General features: G+C 44.0%; 2 protein-coding genes across 7 annotated transcripts in view; both read right to left on the bottom strand.

Annotated features, from left to right (window-relative positions):
• PHAF1 (phagophore assembly factor 1) overlaps positions 1–3021 on the bottom strand; it is a 37325-nt gene extending 34304 nt beyond the window's left edge. The window contains exons 1-2 of one of the 2 annotated variants that reach the window (XM_004057793.4): positions 2832–3021; positions 2582–2702 (exon numbers count right to left, since the gene is read on the bottom strand). In XM_004057793.4, the coding sequence (XP_004057841.1) occupies positions 2582–2645 (64 nt within the window). In that variant the 5' untranslated portion in view covers positions 2646–2702; positions 2832–3021. Of the gene's footprint in view, positions 1–2581; positions 2703–2816 lie in introns of both variants that reach the window. The other variant, XM_019012595.4, reaches the window with a different exon arrangement.
• An 8715-nt stretch (positions 3022–11736) lies between these two features.
• Positions 11737–22947, bottom strand: part of CBFB (core-binding factor subunit beta) — a 73478-nt gene continuing 62267 nt past the window's right edge. For all 5 annotated transcript variants that reach the window (XM_019012597.4, XM_019012596.4, XM_063700275.1 and 2 more), the window contains one exon: positions 11737–14094. In XM_019012597.4, coding sequence (XP_018868142.2) covers positions 14072–14094 — 23 coding nt within the window. In that variant the 3' untranslated portion in view covers positions 11737–14071. The remainder of the gene's footprint in view (positions 14095–22947) is intronic.

Genomic DNA, 22947 nt, shown 5'->3' with positions numbered 1-22947 from the left:
AAGACCCACGGGAATCATGAAGGCTCTGGGCCAGTCTATGAGCTTCCCCCTAAAATTCAATTCTGGACCCAATATACAGAAATGCCCTTCTCACTGTTTTTGGTTGCTATTTAGATAGTTTGTAAGAACTGTGTAAACCCTTGATTCCTGGGAAACTAGCAGAGCTAGGAGTCAGGGTTAGGGTATCAAAACAACAGCTGAGAGAAGCCTTGCTCTCTCACTCAGTTTTCTGGAAATCCTCATCTCAATTAATATCCTAGTAACTACTTTTTTTTTTGTCTCCTTGAGACAGGGTCTCTCTCTCTCACCCAGGATCACGCCCAGTGGTGTGATCATGACCCACGGCAGCCTTGACCTCCCAGCCTCAAGTGATCCTTCCATCTCAGCCTCCCGAGTAGTTAAGACTACAGGCCTGGCTTTTTTTTTTTTTTTTTTTTTGTAGAAACGAGGTCTCACTATGTTGCCTAGGCTGGTCTTGAACTCCTGGCTTCAAGCTATCCTCCTGTCTCAGCCTCCCAAAGTGTTGGGATTACAGCCATGAGTTACTGCACCCAGTCCCTACCACTACTTTTGACCAAGGGACTCTGAATACTTGTACCACCAAGAGATCCACAACCTAGTCACACTACTAAGCACAGTTTGAAGCTATGGTTGTGGTTTTTATCCAGCTGTGGGAGGATCTTGCTTGGGTAGAAGCTGTCAAGGAGAGGGTAGGAAAGGAGTTAACCAGAAGCCAAACAGCATTAGCATGGTATCACCAGCCTTCCAACCAAGCTCTTAGTGCTTCACGAGACAATGGAGCATTTCGTACCAGCTAATATTTTGGAAAGAACTCTGCAGGAGTGGTGTTAAGTTACGAAAGAATTTGGCCAACTCCCCTAAATTAAACCGGCTTTTATGGTTGGGCATGGTGGCTCACACCTGTAATCCTTGCACTTTGGGAGGCCAAGGCGGATCACTTGAAGTCAGGAGTTCGAGACCAGCCTGGCCAACATGGCGAAACCCAGTCTCTACTAAAAATACAAAAATTAGCCGGGTGTGGTGGCAGACCCCTGTAATGCCAGCTACTAGTAGGGAGGCTGAGGCAGGAGAATTGCTTGAACCCGGGAGGCAGAGGTTGCAGTGAGCCGATATTGTGCCACTGCACTCCAACCTGGGCAACAGAGTGACTCTGTCTTAAAACAAAACACCAACAACAAAAACTAGCTCTTACAACACACAGGACATATGTAGCCACTAAGCATCAGCAGGGCCTTACCAGCAATCTGTACCACCTGGTTTCTCCAACACACTGTCTCCACAGACATAAGTCTTCCAGAGTCAAGGATAATTTATAATCCAATGGAGCAGCTGATTTAGTCCAGTAGCTCACACTAGAGTGACTAAAGTTCAGGCCTGCACAAACAAACAGCACCAACACCTACCTCACCCCCTTTTCTTAGTGCTGGGACATCAAAGTAAACACACAGGGGTTACTGAATGCAAACATCCTTGTACACATAAAAGTAGTGATGCTGGGAATGGAGAGGGTGAAGGGAGAAGGCTGGGCCAGCAAACCCCAAAACGACCAAACTGCATTTTTTAGAAACTAAACGTTACTTCTCCCTAACTCCTATTTCATCCAACCTTCACCTGTCACAACTGAGGTCTGGGTTTAGGATTACAGCATCCGATACAGACTATATTTCAAAAGAGAGAGAAGCGGGGCCGGGTGCAGTGGCTCACGCCTGTAATCCCAGCACTTTGGGAGGCCGAGGTGGGCGGATCACGAGGTCAGGAGTTCGAAACCAGCCAGCCTGGTCAACATGGTGAAACCTCGTCTCTACTAAAAATACAAAAATTAGCCGGGTGTGGTGGCGCGTGCCTGTAATCCTAGCTACTGGGGAGGCTGAGGCAGGAGAATCGCTTAAACCCACGAGGCGTTAAGTTGCAGTGAGCCAAGATCGCGCAACAGCACTCCAGCCTGGGCGACAGAGCGAGACTTCGTCTCAAAAAAAAAGAAAAAAAAGAGGGAAGCAAGTCAGCTGTTCCTTTAATACACACAAACTCAACTCCCTTGACCAGAGCCCCAACATCTGATCATGGGTTCCAAGCCTAGGTTTCCCCTCCTAAAAAGGGGAAGGAAGCCACAGCCCAGAAAAGCAGTGGGAGACAGACCACAGGCCACAGTGATGATCAGAGGGGTCAGCCACTTCTCAGCCATTATTTAGTCTGTAAAATGGAAATGGGAATAACAACAGTACCTATCCTCAGGCGCCGGCGAGGGGTACTAGAGAGAATTACGTCCAAAAATAGCAGGGCCGGGCATTAGGCATTTGGGGAGAGCAAGCTATTACTGTCTTTACTACTACTGTCCCACCGTCCCAGAAGAGACCCTGCTGAGACCCGAGACGAGTAACTGACAGGCAAATCGGGCCAGTTGGAGCGGGTATCTAGTGCCTGGAGCCCAGCGAGCCGAGAGGACGAAAGAGGTGAGGAGCTGCGGGCGCAGGGGCGTGAGAGACTGAGAACAGAGGTGGGAAGAGCCCAGGAGAAAGCAAGGATCAGCGAATGGGGTCCTGACAGAGGACCCCAAACTCACCCAGCGTAAATTCCCATTGCTCGTTCCCCAGAGAGCGTTCGGGCACTACCTCCAGGTCCAGCATTGGTTCGGCTCGCCTGGCCCGGGCGGCCTCCCTGCGGCAGCGCAGAAGGGACCCGAGCTAAGGAGACAAAGCAGCGGCTGACAGGCCGCCCCCGCCGGCCCGCCACAGCCCCGCTTTCCACCTCCTCCCCGGCGGCAGCGGCAGCAGCACCGGCCCAACACCACACCTCACCTCACTTCACCTCACCTGCAGCAGCCGCGGCGGCGGGGGCAACGACGGCGGCGGGAGCGACTGCAGTAAAAGTGGCGTGCCGGGCCGTAAAGCGCGGGGAGGGCCGGGCGAAGGCGGGAGTGCCAGCGCGAGGGAGGAGCCTGGGGCGGAGCCGCGCACGCGCAAACTGCGGGTCCCGCCGCCGTCTCTGCGGAGGTTGAGTCGGGCAGGGCTGTAATGTTGGGAACTGTTGGGGCTCTAGGAGCAAGGAGCCCAGTACTTCGTGAGCCCCTACATCTGTGCACCACAGCACACACACTTCACATATCTACATAAAGAAGGGTTCACCACACAACACACACATCACACAGCTGCACAACACCCGTCTGCTGTCTACACACACGTCCCACTCACGTTCACTGGTAGCAGAAGGCAAGTACAGAGGGCACGCTGAGGCCCAGCAGGAGGGAGGACGCGGAGTCCCTAAGCCTCACGGCCCCCACCGTCTCCGTTGGGGCCGGAGGTGACGCTGGCCGCAGCAGCTTTTAGTTGTTCAGGAATGACGGCCCCACCCAGTCGCCCCTGGGGCAAGGGTCGAACCGTAAGCGAGTGAGAACTGTGGGCGTTAGGGGTCGGAATTGGTTCGGGGAGAGGACTGGGTAGAAGAGGAAGGGGCCGGGCCAGGCCTCCCTGCTGACCACATCCAAATGTGCGCAGTCCCCCGGGACCAGGATCCGAAGCCGCCCGCAGCAGCGTGGACCAAAGCTGTGGGGGTCTTGACCAACCCCTTGGCGCTTTCTGTGCCACAGTTTTCCTAATCTGCAAGGGACAGGAAGGTTCCTCTAGCAGGTTCAGCCTGAGGTTTTGGCCCATGCCCCGGGACACCCTGAAACTAAAGGACAGCCGAGGCCTCTGCTGATGCCAAGCCTTCACGGAGGCAGTCTCTGGGTTCTCACAACCAACCTGAGATGCGAGATTATACCGACTTTACATAGGCGAATACATGAGGCCCAGAGATGTTAAAGACCCAAGGCTCCTTGGTTCTAGGCGCAGAACCCAAGTCCTTTCCATTACATTGCCCCTGGAAGAAGGTTTTCAGCAGGGGAGAGAGTGGCATACTAAATTCTCAAACTGGCTTGATACTAGCGTTTCTTTGGAGGCTCTATCAAAATTTGAAGTCGCTGTTTGATTAAAATGAACTACATGGAGAAGGTTGTCCACTGCAGCATTGTATGCCAAAACAACAGAACTGGGTCACTGAGATGTCCAGTAGGGAAGTGGCTAAATAAACCGTGATATAGATAGATAGATAGATAGATAGATAGATAGATAGATAGATAGATAGGTGATAGATAGATAGATAGATAGATAGATAGATAGATAGAGATATTTTTTAAAGGTGAATGCTGAGAGCAGTGCTCACAGCGGTAATCCCAGCACTTTGGGAGGATGAGGTGGGAGGATCGGTTGAGCCCGGGAGTTGAGACCAGCCTGGGCAACATAGCAAGACCCAGTCTCTATTAAAAAAAAAATTAGCTGGTGTCATGGCAGTAGGTTGGGCCAGGAGTCCTAGCTACTCAGGAGGCTGAGAGGTGGGAGGATAGCTTGAGGATAGCTGCAGTGAGCTGTGATTATTGAGCCCCGGGGCTCCAGCCTGGATGACAGAGCAAGATCCTGTCTCTAAATAAATAATAAAAAGTGAAGTAGGTCTCTATGTTGATGTGGAAGGAACTCCAAGAGAAAAAAGCCAGATGCAGAAGTATGCATACCATGACCACCCACCGCCCCCCTCCCCCGGCCTTTTTTTCTGTAAAAACAAAAATAAAAGAAACAGTGGCTGTGCCAAAAAGAAAGAACATTTCTGGAAAAATAAAACATTGTCAATCATACCTAATAGAGTGGCAGAGGACAGGAATCAGGGGGTCATTATTCCTTACCATGACAAGCATTAAAGATATGTTTAGAAAAGCCTAGTTGGGCAGCTGGGCTAGATAGCTTGGGAAGGAAATCTGGGGAAAAATCTTAAGATTGGTGAGGAGCAATCTTAGTCAATTAAAAGTGTCTGGCTGGGCGCGGTGGCTCACGCCTGTAATCCCAGCACTTTGGGAGGCCGAGGCGGACAGATCACCTGAGGTCAGGAGTTTGAAACCACCCTGGCCAACATGGTGAAAACCCGTCTCTACTAAAAATAGAAAAAATAGCTAGGTGTGGTGGTGCATGCCTGCATTCCCAGCTACTTGGGAGGCTGAGGCACAAGAATCACTTGAATCCAGGAGGTAGAGGTTGCAGTGAGCCAATTATCACCCCACTGCATGCCAGCCTGGGCAACAGAGCAAGACTCTCTGAAAACTTGGAGGGGACTTATTTCTGGAGGAGAAAGATGGGTGGGGCCTAAATTGGGGTGGGATAAGCCCAGTGGGGTTGTGGGATAAGCCCAGTGGGGTTGTACCAGAGGCAAGACAAAGAAGAAACCACATCATTCTGGATAACAAAGTGAAAAGGATTTCTAATTTGGGTAACCCCCAAACAGAAAGAACAAAGTTGTCAGGGAGAGCCCTAAGAAATTCCCTGTTGGAATACTAGGCAGATAGATTTCTGTGAACAATGTTAGTTAACAACAAAAGTTTATCTGGCCAGGTGTGGTAACTCATGCCTATAATCTCAGCACTTTGGGAGGCTGAAGTGGGAGGATTGCTTGAGGCCAGGAGCTTGAGACCAGCCTGGGCAATATAGCAAGACCCCATTTACACACGCACACACACACACACACACACACACACACACACACACACGCCAGATGTGGTGGCACATGCAGGTAGTCCCAGCTACCCAGGAGGCTCAGGTGGGAAGACCACTTAAGCCTGGGAGTTTTGTTGTTGTTGTTGTTGTTGCTTTTTGTTTTTGTTTTTGAGATGGAGTCTCGCACTCTCGCCCAGGCTGGGGTGCAGTGGCGCCATCTTGGCTCACTGAAAGCTCCGCCTCTCGGATTCACGCCATTCTCCTGCCTCAGCCTCTCGAGTAGCTGGGACTACAGGGGCCCGCCACCACGCCCGGCTAATTTTTTGTATTTTTAGTAGAGACGGGGCTTCACCGTGTTAGCCAGGATGGTCTTGATCTCCTGACCTTGTGATCTGCCCGCCTCGGCCTCCCAAAGTGTTGGGATTACAGGCGTGAGCCACCACGCCCGGCCGAGCTTGGGAGTTTGAGGCTGCAGCGAGCTATGTACTGCACTCCAGTACAGCCTAGGCAACAGAATGAGACTGTATCTCTAAAAAAATAAACAAAAGTTTATCTTTGCTCATTTAATGTTGATTCACCCAGGTTTTTATCCAAGGTGGGAGTAACAGCTTTGGGATGGTGATATTAGGAGGCCTTGGCCCAGAGCCCAATACACACACACAATAGAAGCAGAAGGTGCCTGGCAGGAGCAGGCCAACTCAGGAGAATGTCAGCTACAGCCATTCCCCCAAACTGAGGGTGGGGATGTTCAGAAATATGGAATTGGCTAATGAAAAGCATATTCAGGGAGGACAAGTAGTCATGGTAGCAGTCAAAGCCAGACATGCAGGGACAGCTTCAGGTCAGAACATGGTGATTAAGCTCAGGGACTCAAAATTTGAATCCCAGTTCTGCCACTTAATAGCTTTGTGCCTTGACAAGTTAATTAGCCTCTCCATGCCTTAGTTTCTTCTGTAAAATCTGTAACAATCTCACAGATTTGTTAGGAGGTCTGTACTTGTGTGTCTGGCTTACAGGTAATTGCTTTGTGTATAACTAAAATTTTAAAACAGAGAATTGATGGAATCCACTGGCAGGATTTACAGATTGCATGTGGGAGATGAGAGAGACTGGGAGTCAAGAATAACGACAGTTTTCCCAGCTTGGGTAGCTGGAAGGACGGTGATTGGGGGAACTGACATTGGTGTTTGGAAGGATGTCAATCCTTCTGGTAAAACTGTCACGTGATAACTTGGAAGGGAAGAAATGTAACAAGCTTGAAACATTACTTGAAGAACTTGGAAAACAATCTTAGTACCATGGTTATTATTAATTGCATTTGCCAAGTTATTTTTTCCTTTTTTTTTTTTTTTTTTTTGAGACGGAGTCTCACTCTGTTGCCCAGGCTGGAGTGCAGTGGCGAGATCTCGGCTCACTGCAACCTCCGCCTCCCAGGTTCAAGCGATTCTCCTGCTTCAGCCTCCCCAGTAGCTAGGATTACAGGCACGTGCCACCATGCCCAGCTAATTTTTGTATTTTTAGTAGAGACGAGGTTTCACCATGTTGGCCAGGCTGGTCTTGAACTCCTGTCCTCAGGTGATCCACCTGCCTCAGCCTCCTAAAGTGCTGGGATTACAGGTGTGAGCCACCGCGCCCAGTTAGATTTTTTTTTTAAAGCCAGTTTGAAAGCAGGAATGACAGGTAATGTGTACAGCAAATGAGGGATGGGGCTAAAAGTCATGGAAAATGGTGGAGCAGGGAACCCATCCTAATAGGCCTTAAAAAGAACACTCCCCTCTGTTAGGGCAGAGGGCCCTCAAATGGTCTCCAGTGTCATTTCATAATTGTTACTGACCAGTGACTTCATTCTTCCCCTTTCTGAAGGCAAGTGCTTCCTGCAATTTTTCTGTCCCTGTCCCACCACTGTGTACTGGGTGCGTAGATCCTGGTCTCCACACACAATTTTAGCTCAACTGCCTGACTAGCAGGCACTTTTAGGTTTTCTTCCATGATGTGTATTTTCTTGAAGGAAGGAAAGTAAAATAATTGAAAGAGTGGCCTGTTGTAGTCATTAGAGCAATTCACAAATATTCTGACTCCTGGGCAAAAAGGGTTGCATTTCCCTGCACAACTGAAGTTGGGTGTGGCTGTGAATTGCTTGGTCCATTGAAAACAGAAGTCACGTGTATCAATTTCAGGTGAGTTTTCAAAGCCAATGCCTGTTTCATTACCTGTTTTCTTTCTTGGTTCTGTCACAATGGCTGGCAGTCCTCCAGTTCTGCTTTGTTAGCCTAGGTCAACCCCTGATGAGTATTTAGCATATAAGACATAAATCTTTAAGCCAATAAATTTTTTTGGTGTTTTAAAAGCAACACACCAGCCCAGGCGTGGTGGCTCACGCCTGTAATCCCTACACTTTGGGAGGCCGATGCGGGTGGATCACCTGAGGTTAGGAGTTCGAGACCAGCCTGGTCAACATGATGAAACCCCATCTCTACTAAAAATACAAAAAATTAGCAGGCACCTGTCATCCCAGCTACTCGGGAGGCTGAGGCACGACAGTTGCTTGAACCCAGGAGGCAGACGTTGCAGTGAGGCGAGATTGAACCACTGCACTCCAGTCTGGGCAACAGAATGAGACTCCATCTCAAAAAACAAACAAACAAAACAAAGCAACATAACCAGCCTATCCTGACTGATAAGAGAAATTGGGAAAACTGTCAATTATGCCTCCTGTACTGTTTATAACTTTGAAATGTCTCCATGCCAACAAAGCTACCCTTAATCTTCCTGTGTTACTATATCGTATGATCAGTGGGACCAAGTTTCTGACTCCAGTCTTATTCTCCCCAAACAAAATTGAGTTTTCTCAAGTACCGATTCCATCAAGGTCATAAGCCCTCAATGGCTTCCTGTTCACCCTTGGGAATGGTCCAAATGTTTTATTTAACACAGTTGGAAAGGGCAGTCCAGCACTGCTTGTGACTCTTACCCTGCCCTCTGCTGGGTGGAATCTGTCCTTCTGGATTCATCTCACTGCTGCAGCCCCCTCTTTTCTGTTCCAGTCATACTCAGCTGCTCTTAGCTTCTCAAACTTGCCAAGCTATTGGCTAGCTACCTGCAATACCTTCTCTAGCTAGCGTAAGGTCTGCCATCCTTCAGATCTTAGCTCAAACATCTTTTTTTATTTTTTGAGACGGAGTTTCACTCTTTCGCCCAGGCTGGAGTGCAGTGGTGCGATCTCGGCTCACTGCAAGCTCCGCCTGCTGGGTGCATGCCATTCTCTTGCCTCAGCCTACCAAGTAGCTGGGACTACAGGCGCCCGCCACCACGCCCAGCTAATTTTTTGTATTTTTTAGTAGGGACGTGGTTTCACCATGTTAGCCAGGATGGTCTTGATCTCCTGACCTTGTGATCCACCCGCCTCGGCCTCCCAAAGTGCTGGGATTACAGGCATGAGCCACCGCACCCACCCTCAAAACGTTTCTTTAGGGAAGCTTTTATTCACCACCCAGACTAGAATAGATGTACTATAAGAGCCAGTACTTCCAATGTAACTTAAAGTGTTACTGCCTTTGGTCAGCTTTTTAGCTAGACTGTAGATTCCTTGTGAGCAGGGAACATGTTTATTTTGGACACTGGATATTTCCCCCCCTAAATGATAACCATACTTTTAGTCTCCAAAAAAAAAAAAAAATAGAATCTCAACATTTTCCATTTTTATTTTTATAGGTAATATCTTGCTCTGGTGGCCCAGGATGGAGTGCAGTGGCAAGATCATAGCTCACTGCAACCTCAAAATCCTCGGCTCATGCGATCTTCCCACTCCAGCCTCCCAAGTAGCTGGGACTTAGAGGTGTGCACCACCATGCCTGGCTAATTAAGAAAAATATTTTTGTGCAGATGAAGGTCTTGCTATCTTGCCCAGGCTGGTCTTGAGCTCCTGGCCTCAAGCAATCCTCCTGCCTCAGCCCCCCAAAGTGCTGGGATTACAGATATGAGCTACTGTGCCTGGCCTTTTATCTACTCACATCTCCTCAACATTTCTGAAATCTGAATGAGGCCAATAACGACCTTAATTCTAAGTTGCTTAAATTTTCTAACCAAAAGCTGAGAGTTGACTAAAACAGTGACTTATCTCTTTCAGAATATTCCATATTTAAACAAACTAAACTGCCATTTCCATCCATGATTTCACCCCGTGACTGTCATTTTTTAGCTTTGGAACATTTCTGAAATGCCATATATGAATATATGATGGTGATGCAAGAAAAGGGGTTGATGCTATCTAGGGGGAATCATGCATTCAAATCTGCAAGACTGAAATCTTACCTTCAAAGAATGTTTAGATTAAAACATCAAAGGTATCTTTTTTTTTTTTGAGATGGAGTCTCGCCCTGTTGGCCAGGCTGGAGTGCAGTGGTGCGATCTTGGCTCACTGCAAGCTCCGCCTCCTGGGTTCGCACCATTCTCCTGCCTCAGCCTCCCGAGTAGCTGGGACTACAGGCGCCCGCCACCACACCCGTCTAATTTTTTGTGTTTTTAGTAGAGACGGGGTTTCACCGTGTTAGCCAGGATGGTCTCGATCTCCTGACCTCATGATCTGCCTGCCTCGGCCTCCCAAAGTGCTGGGATTACAGGCGTGAGCCACCGCGCCCGGCAAAACACCAAAGGTATCTTATACTCAGTTACATATATCACTGTGGTGGTTTAGAAAGATGTCCACAAATGCTTTGATATCCCCGCCTTCAACAGATGAAGCTTAATATTCCTCCCCCTTTGAGTGTGGACCAGACCCAGTGACTTGATTCTAACATACAATATGGCAGCCCAAGATTCAGTTCTAAGACTGTGCTTTTGGCTGGGCATGGTGGCTCACACCTGTAATCTCAGCACTTTGGGATGCTGAGGCGGACGAATCACTTGAGGTCAGGAATTTGAGACCAGCCTGGCCAACATGGTGAAACCCCGTCTCTATGAAAAATACAAAAATTAGCCGGGCATGTTGATGGGCACCTGTAATCCCAACTACGTGGGAGGCTGAGGCAGGAGAATCGCTTGAACCCGGGAGGCGGAGGTTGCAGTGAGCTGAGATTGCACCACTGCAGTCCAGTCTAGGCAACAGAGCGAGACTCCATCTCAAAAAAAAAAAAAAAAAAAAAGACTGTGCTTTCAACTTGGGTGTGTACTCTCTTGGATCACTTGCCTTGGGGGAAGCCAGCTACCCTGATGTGCACTGTCCTATGGAAAGACCCAGCTGGGCATGAAATGGAAGGAGGTCTCTGTCCAACATCTAGCAAGGAACATGTGCCTTTCATCTAGCAAGCTGCAAAGAACCGAGGCCAGTCAGTGACCACATTAGTGGGTTTGAAAGGGGATCTTTCATCCAGCCAATCCTTGAGATGACTGTAGCCCAGGATGACTCTAACCTTATGAGGAACTCTGAACCAGAACCATTGATCTTAGCTACTTCCAGATTTGTGATTCACCTGTGGGATAATACGTATTTACTGTTTTAAGCTGCTAAGTTTTGGGGTAATGTGTTATGGATAATACAATGGTTTATAGATTGAAAAGCTCCTCATTGCCAAATGAGGCATAAATCAAGTAAGATATTTTTCACCAAGCAGCCCCAAGCTAGCATATCCAATTATGTTTCTAGAAGTGATATACTTACTAAAACCATGCTGTTACTGCTCAATTTTTTGAAATTAAAACTCAGAGCATGAATCCTACTCTTTGGAATTTCCCTTAATGGTGTCAATTCAGAATTTAAAGGCATTTTTGTCATTTGCAGTAAGTCTTGTGGTTAATGAGTAAATCTGTTTATTATGTGTCAAGCTTAAGGCATACTTTCAAGGAAAAGGGCTTACTTTTCTGTTGTAGGAAAATGCCAGGAGTCTTAAGAATGTTTGATATAACACCAGCATAATCAAAACGGCTGTATATTTCCAAAACAACTAGCTTGAAAGATGGAACTAATTTGGATGTGTAATTTAAAATTCTTTCTCCCAACATCACTACTTTATGGTCATATCTCACAGGATGGGTAAATCAAGCCAGATTTCTTGAAAACCATAATATACACTGGGGGATTTGTATACCTTGTGATACCTATATTTAAAGTAGTCTTCTTTGGAATCAACAGAAATTACCACTAGATGCCACTGTTGTTGCTTTCTTAGAAATTACTGGGTTAGGTCAATAAAGAGCCAAGACCCTGTTTTTACTACACAGAAGTTTATTGTGAAAGTAAATTAAACAAACAAACACACAGTATGGCTAATGGTGGCAAAAGCAATCTGGTAGCTTAAGGCAAGTTTTAATGGAGATGAATTTAGAAAAGATGATGCAATGATGTACTTTTGTTTAAATATAGATTATGAAAAAATATCAAATTGCATCAATAACTTAAAAGAAGTAGTTTTCAAAGCCTGTACTACTGGAGAAAAAGGGCTCATGATCTTAATGCCAGCATTAAGTCAGACAGAAGCAGCACAGTGCTAAATGACAGGAAAATCCAGTATTTACATTAGGATGGTAACAGGAACATTTAAGAGCATTTGATCTTATTTACTGGTGGACCGAAAGCCCTTAGCTAGACAACAGAGGAAAATGTACCATCATCATGTTATTTAAAAAAATTTAAGTGCAGAAGTAAAAAACCAAGGAGCTCTGTAATAAAGTAACATAAAACACCACTGTAAGGATCACTTAAAAAGTGATTCCCTCAGGGGAAATTAGGGCACTGAGTGTGTAAACATATGAGCTGTACAACACCAAAACCAACCAAATTCATTCATAGTACTTATAGTTATGCAAGATCAGCATGGCCTTTAATGACGCATTATTGTTTGTAACAATTTAAACACACTCCCTTCCATGCATAACTTCAAATATATAACAAATACTTTTATTCGATACAGGATATCTGTTTATGAAATAAGACTTATATACAATGAAAGTAACACCTCCCTCATCAATCAAGTACAGTTATATGCTTTTTAAATGCAATGACCTTATTCAGACTTCAGTCCATTTTCTGAATTGACTGTGTCAGTTTTTCATCCTTTAAAATAATGCCATTTAATGATAAAATACATTTTTCAAAAATTCAGAAATGTAGTAACATTTAATAAATGTGACCATGAAAAATATTTGTAAGGAGGTGCCAAATGACTTAGCACTTTTTTCCAGTCTGTATCTAAAAAAAAAGTTGCAATTTGACAGTAAGCCTATTTAAAAAATATTCTTACATTAATTCATCTCAAAAGGTTCTATTAATAGTCCTTTTGCAAAATACCATATATATAACTGTGAATGTTTTTTCCAGAATTAATGGAAGAAAATGCATCCTCTGCACAGATGAACATTTTCTCTCTAAAACTAATCTTTCATCACCCAGCATGTTTTTACAAAAGCATGCAATATAAAATACACATAAAAGCAGCTATCTTAAACATGATTTTAATACAATATTACCTTTGTAGCTGATTCATCACTGTCTCCAGTTTAATATGCTGTTACATACATGAAGAAGCTCCAGTATCCCTTTTCTGATTGACTTTTTAAAAAAATCCCTGAATAAAACAGAAGCCAGCCTGTGACTTCTTTAGGCATTTCAGTAGAAGATCATCTATGGAGAATATCTCCAACCAAACTCATGATTACAGAACAGAAGCTAAAACAATCTGGGGCAGAGTACAGAGTTAATACCAATTTAAAACTTTTATGTTTAAAAAGAAAGAGCCTGTAATCCCAGTACTCTGGGAGGCTGAGGCAGGAGGATCGCTTGATGCCAGGAGTTCGAGACCAGCCTGGGCAACACTGCGAGACCCTGTCTCTATTTAAAAAAAAAAGAAAAAGAAAAAGAAAGAGTGCTGATTACTAGCATTTAAAAGGATACTGCAACTTTAATAACTGTAAACTTTGTCAGAAGGCTGTGGCAGACAGCTCTATGCTACTAAGTTTTTAGCCTGTAAATAATGCAAACAACGTCAGCAGTTTTAAAATGCTATAGACTACAAAAACACAAAAGGAAATGGGGCAAACAAAACAAAAAATAAGAATGCTTATCTAAAATGAAGCTGTATAACCAAAACATCTAGAAGTACAAAAAAAAAAATAGAAAAAATGATTAGAGAAAGCCCTCTGATACAATTTTAATTTCTTGACTTGTTTTTAAATGACATGAACTTTTAAATTAAAGTGGAAGAAAAGGAGCTTTACAGTTGATAGTTTCAACTCCCTAAAATAATGCCAACAAGGTAAGCTTGCATAGAAAAAAAACTTCAAATTATTACTGGCTACATGCTTAAAAAATTAGAAATGCAGGTATTATAATCATAGTGCAAAACCATGGCAGTTTGTGATGTCTATTACTGCCTAAGGTTGAGAAATAGACCGTAGTACCTCCAGTTATCACAGTTTCTGGTCTTTTAATCAATTATTTCTGCCAACTAGAAGCAATGTGTATGTAAAGATGGGCAGCACACATCTGCTGTGCTATTAATTAACGAAGTTTGAGGTCATCACCACCACCTAAATTGGAACCAGGACTAGGGTCTTGTTGTCTTCTTGCCTGCAATGACAAAATCATAATTTGGGGTCAAAAAGTGTTTTGACAATCAAAATACTAGATATACAAAATACAAGACAGTAGCACACAGAAAAACTTCATAACTAAAAAGTTTTCAACCAATATAGTCACATGTAACAGGCAAAAAAAAAAAACAATTAAAATTATGTCTGACATATTTTACTAAAGTTTCCTTAAAAATCAAGAATAAAAATCATTTTTATTCAAAAGAAAATCACCATAAATATGTACTACATAAGAAATAACAACAAATCTAGCACTGGGCGCAGTGGCTCATGCCTGTAATCCCAGAACTTTGGGAGGCTGAGACGGGCAGATCATTTGAGGTCAGGAGTTCGAGACCAGCCTGGCCAAAATGGTGAAACCCTGTCTCTATGAAAAATACAAAAAAATTAGCCAGGCATGGTGGCAGCACCTGTAATCCCAGCAACTTGGGAGGCTGAGGCATGAGAATCCCTTGAACCTGGGAGGTGGAGGTTGCCGTGAGCTGAGATCGCACCACTGCACCCCAGCCTGGACGACATAAGTGAGATTCCATCTCAAAAAACAAACAAACAAACAAACAAACAAAAAACCCCACAACAAATCTATATTTACAGTTTTGGAAAAAGAGGATTTAACTTTAACACATTAGCCAAGTGCCTTAGAAGCAAACTCTTCCTTTTAGTAATAGCTGACATTTATTCAGTATCAGCTGTCTGCAGGCACTGTTGTAAGTACTTTCCATGAATTAAATAATTTTTTAGAGAGATGGGGTCTTGCTATGTTGCCCGGGCTGGACTGCAGCGGCTATTCACAGGTACGAACATAGCACATTACAGCCTCAAATTCCTGGACTCAACCAATCCTCCTGCCTCACTCGGCCTCCCAAGTAACTAGAACTATGGGCACATGCCATAGGACCTGGCTAGAACTAATTTAATCCCTCCCAACAACCTATGACATAAGTGCTATTATTTATCTCTATTTTACAAATAAAAAAACTGAGTCACAGAGAAGTATATGTTCTACTAATTATATGACTGAAAAATGTAGCACTTTATTATGGATAAAGTATTGTCTCATATGTTAAAAATAGAAATATAAAATTAGAGTCCTGGGTGCACTTATATTCCCAGATGCTTTTTTTTTTTTTTTTTGAGATGGAGTTTCACTCTTGTTGCCCAGGCTGGAGTGCAGTGGCACAATCTTAGCTCACTGCAACCTCCAACTCCAGGGTTCAAGCAATTCTCCTGCCTCAACCTCCTCAGTAGCTGGGATTACAGGCATGCGCCACCACGCCCGGCTAATTTTGTAGTTTTAGTAGAGACGGGGTTTCTCCACGTTGGTTAGGCTGGTCTCGAACTCCCGACCTCAGGTGATCTGCCCGCCTCGGCCTCCCAAAGTGCTGGGATTACAGGCGTGAGCCACCACGCCTGGCCCAATATGTATTTTTTTGTTTGTTGTTTTTTTGAGACAGGGTCTCACTCTGTCACCAAGGCTGGAGTGCAGTGGCACAATCTCTGCTGACTGCAACCTCTGCCTCCCCGGCTCAAGCGATTCTCCCACCTAAGCCTCCTGAGTAGCTGTGACCACAGGCACACGCCACCACACCTGGCTAATTTTTGTATTCTTTGTAGAGACAGGGTTTCACCATGTTGCCAGGGCTGGTCTTGGAACTCCTGGGCTCAAGCCATCTGCCTATCTTGGCCTCCCAAAGTGCTGGAATTACAGGCATGAGCCACCATGTACGACTCAGATGTATTTTTTTTTTTTTTTTTGAGACGGAGTCGCTGGAGTGCAGTGGCGCGATCTTGGCTCACTGCAAGCTCCGCCTCCTGAGTAGCTGGGACTACAGGCGCCCGCCACCACACCCAGCTAATTTTTTGTATTTTCAGTAGAGATGGGGTTTCTTTGTGTTAGCCAGGATGGTCTCGATCTCCTGACCTCGTGATTCACCCGCCCTGGCCTCCCAAAGTGCTGGGATTACAGGAGTGAGCCACCGCGCCCGGCCCAGATGTATTGTTACAACAATATTTAACAATTAAGAAGCTTGACTAGGTCTATAAAATAAAAATTAGAAAAAAATACTTCCTGTTGACCAAATCTATTTTTAAAAAAGAGGCTTGACAATTATAAACACCAAGATTTCAAGATTCACTTTGGAGTCAACATTCCTATTTAAACCCCTTATGGTAAATTACTTAATACAGAGACTATATATATATATATGTATATTTTCTCCTTCACAAGTTCTAATATGTGGTTATTCTATAAGCTTTCTTTACTGCCTCCAAATGTTGGCCAAGCACAAATATCTGTTTGTATCCAGAATGTGGTACTAAGTACTTTCCATGAATTAACTAATTATTATTATTATTATTTTTTGAGACAGAGTCTTGCTCTGTTTTCCAGGCTGGAGTACAGTAGCGCAATCTCAGCTCACTGCAACCTCCGCCTCCCAGGTTCAAGTCATTCTCCTGCCCCGCCTCCCAAGCAGCTGGGAGAACAGGCATGCACCACCACACCCGGCTAATTTTTAAAATATTTTTAGTAGTGATGGGGTTTTGCCATGTTGGCCAGGCTGGTCTCGAACTCCTGGGCTCAAGTGATCCACCCACCTCAGCTTCCCCAAAGTGCTGGGATTACAGGTGTGAGTCACCATGCCCAGCTGAATTAACTCATTTTTTTTTAAAGAGATGAGGTCGGCTGGGTGCAATGGCTCAATGCCAGTAATCCCAGCACTTTGGGAGGCCAAGGTGGGCGGATCACCTGAGGTCAGGAGTTCGAGATCAGCCTGGCCAACATGGCGAAACCCCATCTCTACTAAAATACAAAAATTAGCTGGGTGTGGTGGCATGCGCCTGTATTCCCAGATACTCGGGAGTCTGAGGCAGGAGAATCGCATGAACCAGAAAGGCAGAGGTTGTGGTGAGCCGAGATTGCGCTGTTGCACTCCAGCCTGGGCAACAAGATGGAAACTCTGTCTCCAAAAAAAAAAAAAAAAAAAAAACAGATGAGGTCTTGCTGTGTTGCCCAGGCTGGAGTGCAGTGGCTATTCACAGGCACAAACGTAGCACCCTACAGCCTCAAACTCCTGGGCTCAAGTGATCCTCCTGCCTCACCTTCCCAAGTAGCAACAGTTTTCCTAAGTTAGATAACTGCAACTCCATTTTACCAGTTGTTTGAGCAAAAAGCTTTGCTCTGTCGCCAGGCTGGAGCGCAGTGACGCAATCTTGGTGCACTGCAACCTCTGCCTCCTGGGTTCAAGCAATTCCCCTGCCTCAGCCTCCCAAGTAGCCGGAACTACAGGCACGCACCACCACACCTGGCTAATTTTTTGTATTTTAGTACAGGCGGGGTTTCACCATGTTGGCCAGGATGGTCTCAATCTCCTGACCTCGTGATCAGCCCACCTCAGCCTCCCAAAGTGTTGGGATTACAGGCATGAGCCACCGTGACCAGCCTTTTTTTTTTTTTTTTTTTTTTTTTGAGACAGACTTTTGCTCTTGTTGCCCAGGCTGGAGTGCAATGGCCTGATCTTAACTCACTGTAACTTCAGCCTCCCAGGTTCAAACAATTCTCGTGCCTCAGCCTCCTGAGTAGCTGGCATGCGCTTCCATGCCCGACTAACTTTTTTTACTTTTAGTAGAGACAGGGTTTCACCATGTTGGTCAGCTGGATCTTGAACTCCTGACCTCAGGTGATCCTCCTGCCTCAGCCTCTCAAAAGCACTGGGATTACAGGCGTGAGCCACCAAATCCGGCCTCTTTCTTAAAATTCTGATATATTTCTCTAGCATGTTTTAACTGCTTTTGTTAGCAGAATGCACAATGACTAAATTTTAGCACATTCTTTTCAATTAAATAGGTTATAGTGCAGTCACAAATCGAAAGAGCTATGGAATACATATGCATCAGAAAAGCAATTTATGTTCCATACACAATCAATGCTAAATGCAGTGTAAGGACAGATCAATTCTGCAAAATCAGAGATGGTGATATAAACATCTGCTTTCAGTCAATGAAGGTTAGAAAGGAGCCAAGCAATGAAGAAACACTGAGAAAAATCAATCCTAATTATATATTTATAAATCACTACTAACCTACCAATAATACTTTGTGAAAAGAGTATTTCAGCTTTTGTGTCTTGGGGCAAAAATAATTTTCAAATTATTTTAATAATAATGGGATTACTCCAAATATATGACAAAGCACAGTCATCAGCAGCTGGAGTTTTCCTTACTGGTCACAGCTGCACAGAAATAGCCATGGATTTGTTTAAAATATTACATTTTTGATAAAAGCACAGAGAACAGGAGTAAAGAAAAGTTGTCTTGCTATTATTTGTGGGTTTCATTTCTATTTACATTGTGAAGGCACTGAGGAAAATGTAAGAAAAGACACTGTGATGAAGAGTCAAGAGCAGGAACAAAAATGAGGGGCCCGGGCACGGTGGCTCACACTAGTAATTCCAGCACTTTGGAGGCTGAGGTGGAAGGATTGGTTGAGCCCTGGAGTTCAAGACCACCCCAGCCAACATAGTGAGATCCCCATCTCTTTAAAAAAAAAAAAAAAAAAAAAAAAGAGGGAGGAAGTCTAACAGTACAAATGAGAGCAGAAGAGGGAAGAATGAGAGATCTGGGAGGACATTTAATGCTAGAAGGGAAGATGTATTCACCGTCATATGAAGGAAACAAATACAGAAACAGATTTAGGTTCAGTAAAATAGCTTCCATAGGAGTAGAACTTAACAGCTGAATAAGCAGCTGCTTTAAGAAGCAGGATTTCTTACTGTGGCAGTTTTCTAATGAAGGTTTTTGAAGGATTTCCTCTATGGGTAAACTATACTACATGATGGCAAAGAAACTCTGAACTCCATCATCCTAAAAGCACAAAGTTTGTAATTTCTAGTTTCCTTCTCCTCAGTCATAGGGCCTTGATTCTAACCTTTTAGTAACAGTTATTTCAGAATTGGGGTTTTAATATAAAGCACACATCCATGAGTCTGATTTCAGAACACAAATCTGTTCTTAGTATTTATGAAGAATTAATCTCAACCTTGTGCTACAGACCTCTTACTACCAGTTGCTCTCTTGTTTTTTCTCAGTATATCATCTCCCAGGAACAAGGCAAATAGAGTTGCTAGGAGGCAGTCATGAGATGACTCCAAATGAGACGAAAGAACAGACACCAGCAGCTTGAGTTTTCCCTACTGGTCAGAGCTATGCAGAAACAGCCACGAGGAGGGGGTATCCAGAATGAAGAAAATGTCCTGGTTGATCTCCATTCTTTTAATATTGAGATCTCAAAAAAAAAAAAAAAAAAACTGCTGAAAACTCTTCATGGGAAAATTCCCTAATAATTAAAAACAACTATATTTTATTGAGTGTGTACTATGTCCAGATACTGTAGTATTCACTTTTTGTTTGATGCTTGGCTAAAAGAACAGCTGGGCATGGTGGCTCACGCCTACAGTTTACAGCACTTCGGGAGGCTGAGGTGGAACAATTACTTGATCCCAGAAGTTCAAGACCAGCCTGAGTGACAGTGAGATCCTGCCCCTACAAAAAATTTTTAAAAATTAGTTGGGCATGGTAGCACGTGGCTGGAATCCCAGCTACTTGGAAGGCTGAGGCAAGAACTGCTTGAGCCCAGGATATTAAGGCTGCAGTGGGCTATAAGACTGCACCACTTGGCTCATGCCTGTAATCCCCACATTTTGGAAGGCCAAGGCGGGCAGATCACCTGAGGTGAGGAGTTCGAGATCAGCCTGGCCAACACAGTGAAACCCCATCTCTACTAAAAATATAACAATTACTCAGGCATGGTGGTGCACACCTGTAATCCCAGCTACAGCTACTCGGGAGGCTGAGGCAGGAGAATCGCCTGAACCCAGGAGGCAGAGGTTTTAGTGAGCCGAGATCTGGCCACTGCACTCCAGCCTGGGCAGCAGAGTGAAACTTTACCTCAAAAAAAAAAAAAAAAAGATTGCACCACTGTAACCTAGCCTGGGTGACAGAATGACACCCTGTCTCTAAAAAAAATAAAATAAAATTCAGGGGGAAGGAAGGGAGAAAAATAAAATTCTGAACACAGAATTATAGAATTTTAGAGTGGCAAAGTACTTGAGAGATCTGATTCAACTCTCATTGTGCAGATGATAGCCTAAGACTAAGGTTAAGTAATTTCCCCCAAGTAACATAGTTGGAGGCAGAGTCAGAACACAGAATCAGACCCATGGAAAAGATGAGCCTTTAACTTACAATTGGCATTAATGTCAGCCTCCTTAGTCACTGCTACTTCTCCCTATTGCTATGTCTGGAGGAGATACAAAGCACAAATTTTAAGTCCCAACATCAGAGAAAGGAATGCACTTTCCCCAAACTCATTAAAAAGGTTAAAAAGCAGCCATAAAAAAGAATGAGTTCATGTCCTTTGCAGGGACATGGATGAAGCTGGAAGCCATCATTCTCAGAGAACTAACACAGCAACAGAAAACCAAACACTGCATGCTCACACTCATAAGTGGGAGTTGAACAATTAGAACACATGGACACAGGGAGGGGAACATCACACACAGGGAGGGGAACGTCACACACAGGGGCCTGTCGAGGGGTAGGGGGGAAGGGGAGGGAGAGCATTAGGAAAAATACCTAACGCATGCAGGGCTTAAAACCTAGATGATCGGGAGGCTGAGGCAGGAGAATCGCTTGAACCCGGGAGGTGGAGGTTGTGGTAAGCCGAGATCGTGCAATTGCACTCCAGCCTGGGCAACAAAGGCGAAACTCTGCCTCAAAAAACAAACAAACAAACAAACAACAACAACAACAAAACCTAGATGATGGGTTGACAGATGCAGCAAACCACCATGGCACAGGTATACCTATGTAACAAACCTGCACATTCTGCCCATGTATCACAGAACTTAAAGTAAAATTAAAAAAAATTTTTTAAAGGGTAAAAAAAAGTCAGCAGACAATTATAAACATCTGTCAGATAAGCAGACTGCGAGAGCTGTTCCAACAGGCATGTCAAAAAATATAGTTCTTACAAAGTATGCAACCCAAGGAAAACTTCAAATATAAAGTAACATTTTAAAATGAAATAGTGGGAATAATCTGCATTTCTGGGCTTGGACCATGATGGCCCTACCACTTCAGCTATGTCACCTTAGGCAAGTTTCTTATCCTCTCTTAGCCTCGGTTCCTCAAAATGAAGAGGTAACTTACAAGAGCATTTAAAGATCAAATATAAAGCCAAAATTATAATGTACACTGCCTGGCACATAGGATGCACTCATGATGCTGTTATTATAACAAAGCTGCTCATCACTTCCCATTTACATTTATGAACTTTTCAAATAACTATTCAAATGTTGAAAAATCCATATCCTGCAGATAGAATAATTTTTAGAAACTAAAACAAGGCTAAAACAAAAATAAATCTTAATAAAGTCTATTGCTCCTCTGATAGAGAACCAAGACTCTCTTCCTCTGGTAGTGGGGGAAGTCAGATTTCGTATCCTTTTCCTCCTTCATTAATCTTCTTCCGATTCTCATTCTCAGTCTGAGTTCATACTCCCAGTTCATTCTCATCTACTGCCATTACCCAAAACACAACCCAGGAAGGCCTAGCACAGACATATTCTCATGCTGATTTATCCGTACACAAGAAAGAATATTGGTAGAGTTAAATAATTTGAAAACTGAAGTCTTCGGAAATTTAAAATAAATAGAGGCTGAGATTTTTTTCTTGGACCACACAGAATTGAAGGCCCCAAAACTATGCAAAATACAAATATAAAAACCACATAAAACTTTTTGCCTGTTTTTATTTCCAAATAGTTTCCACATAAAATTCTATGATTTGAATTGTATTAAAATTGCTCATAGTAGGATAAACAATAATTTACCCATTCTCTGACATTAAAGACAACCATTTATTTGCTGCCACTTTATAATCTAACCAAATGTAGGCATTTTTAAGATAATAGAGAAAATATCTTTAAGCACCCTGTCACCTTGGAGCTGAGTTAAAAGCCAAGAGTGCTATATTACAGTTTTAGGTCAAAAGGCCAATCAAGTTGAAGGCAGTCTCTGGAAACAGAGACTAGTGTACAAGTTGCTATCTTTCTAACTCAACTATGATCAGAGCATGAAATCTGTCCTTTATTAACCTCAATCTTCCTTCACAAAAGACATCTGAATTAGTTATAGACATATATACCCCAAAAAGAAAGGTCATGGGAAACATGTCAACATTTTCAGATCAAGGAAGGATTCTCAGACAGAAAAGGCGCTAGGATGCTTCTATACAGCAACAGATGCCAATGGAGAGAATTTCACAAAAGTAACGTCTGTGATTATTTTTTATTTTTAAAAGCCTTCTTTTTATACAAGTACAGAATAGTGCCCAAATTGTTAAGTATGTAATGAAGAATTTTCACAAAGCGAACACACCCACCTAACTAGCACCCAGGTCAAGAACTAACATTACCAGAACGTGGGAAGTTCTCTTCATACCCACTTCTAGTCACTACTCAACCCCCAGAGTAACTGGTAGCCTCCAACAGAGCCAAGAAAAGTCCAAAATCCTTTACTGGTTGTTTTAAAAAACCAAACCAACCAACCAACCAAACAAAAAACACCAGAATCTAAAATAGCATCTTCGACTAAAGTTAGGATATGACTACTTTTACTGTTTTCCTGCCACTCCAGATATGTTGTGAGCCAAGTACACAGAAAGAAGGGGTAAAGAAACTGGCTTCCACTGAGTCCCCATTCTAAGCCTCAGATACTGAGCTCTGCAACAACCTGGGAGGGAGTTTTTACTGATGAGGCTCAATGAGAATAAG

This window comes from Gorilla gorilla, chromosome 18 (assembly GCF_029281585.2).
Source record: "Gorilla gorilla gorilla isolate KB3781 chromosome 18, NHGRI_mGorGor1-v2.1_pri, whole genome shotgun sequence".
Taxonomy (NCBI): domain Eukaryota; kingdom Metazoa; phylum Chordata; class Mammalia; order Primates; family Hominidae; genus Gorilla; species Gorilla gorilla.
This window is presented reverse-complemented; position numbering and strand designations above follow the sequence as displayed.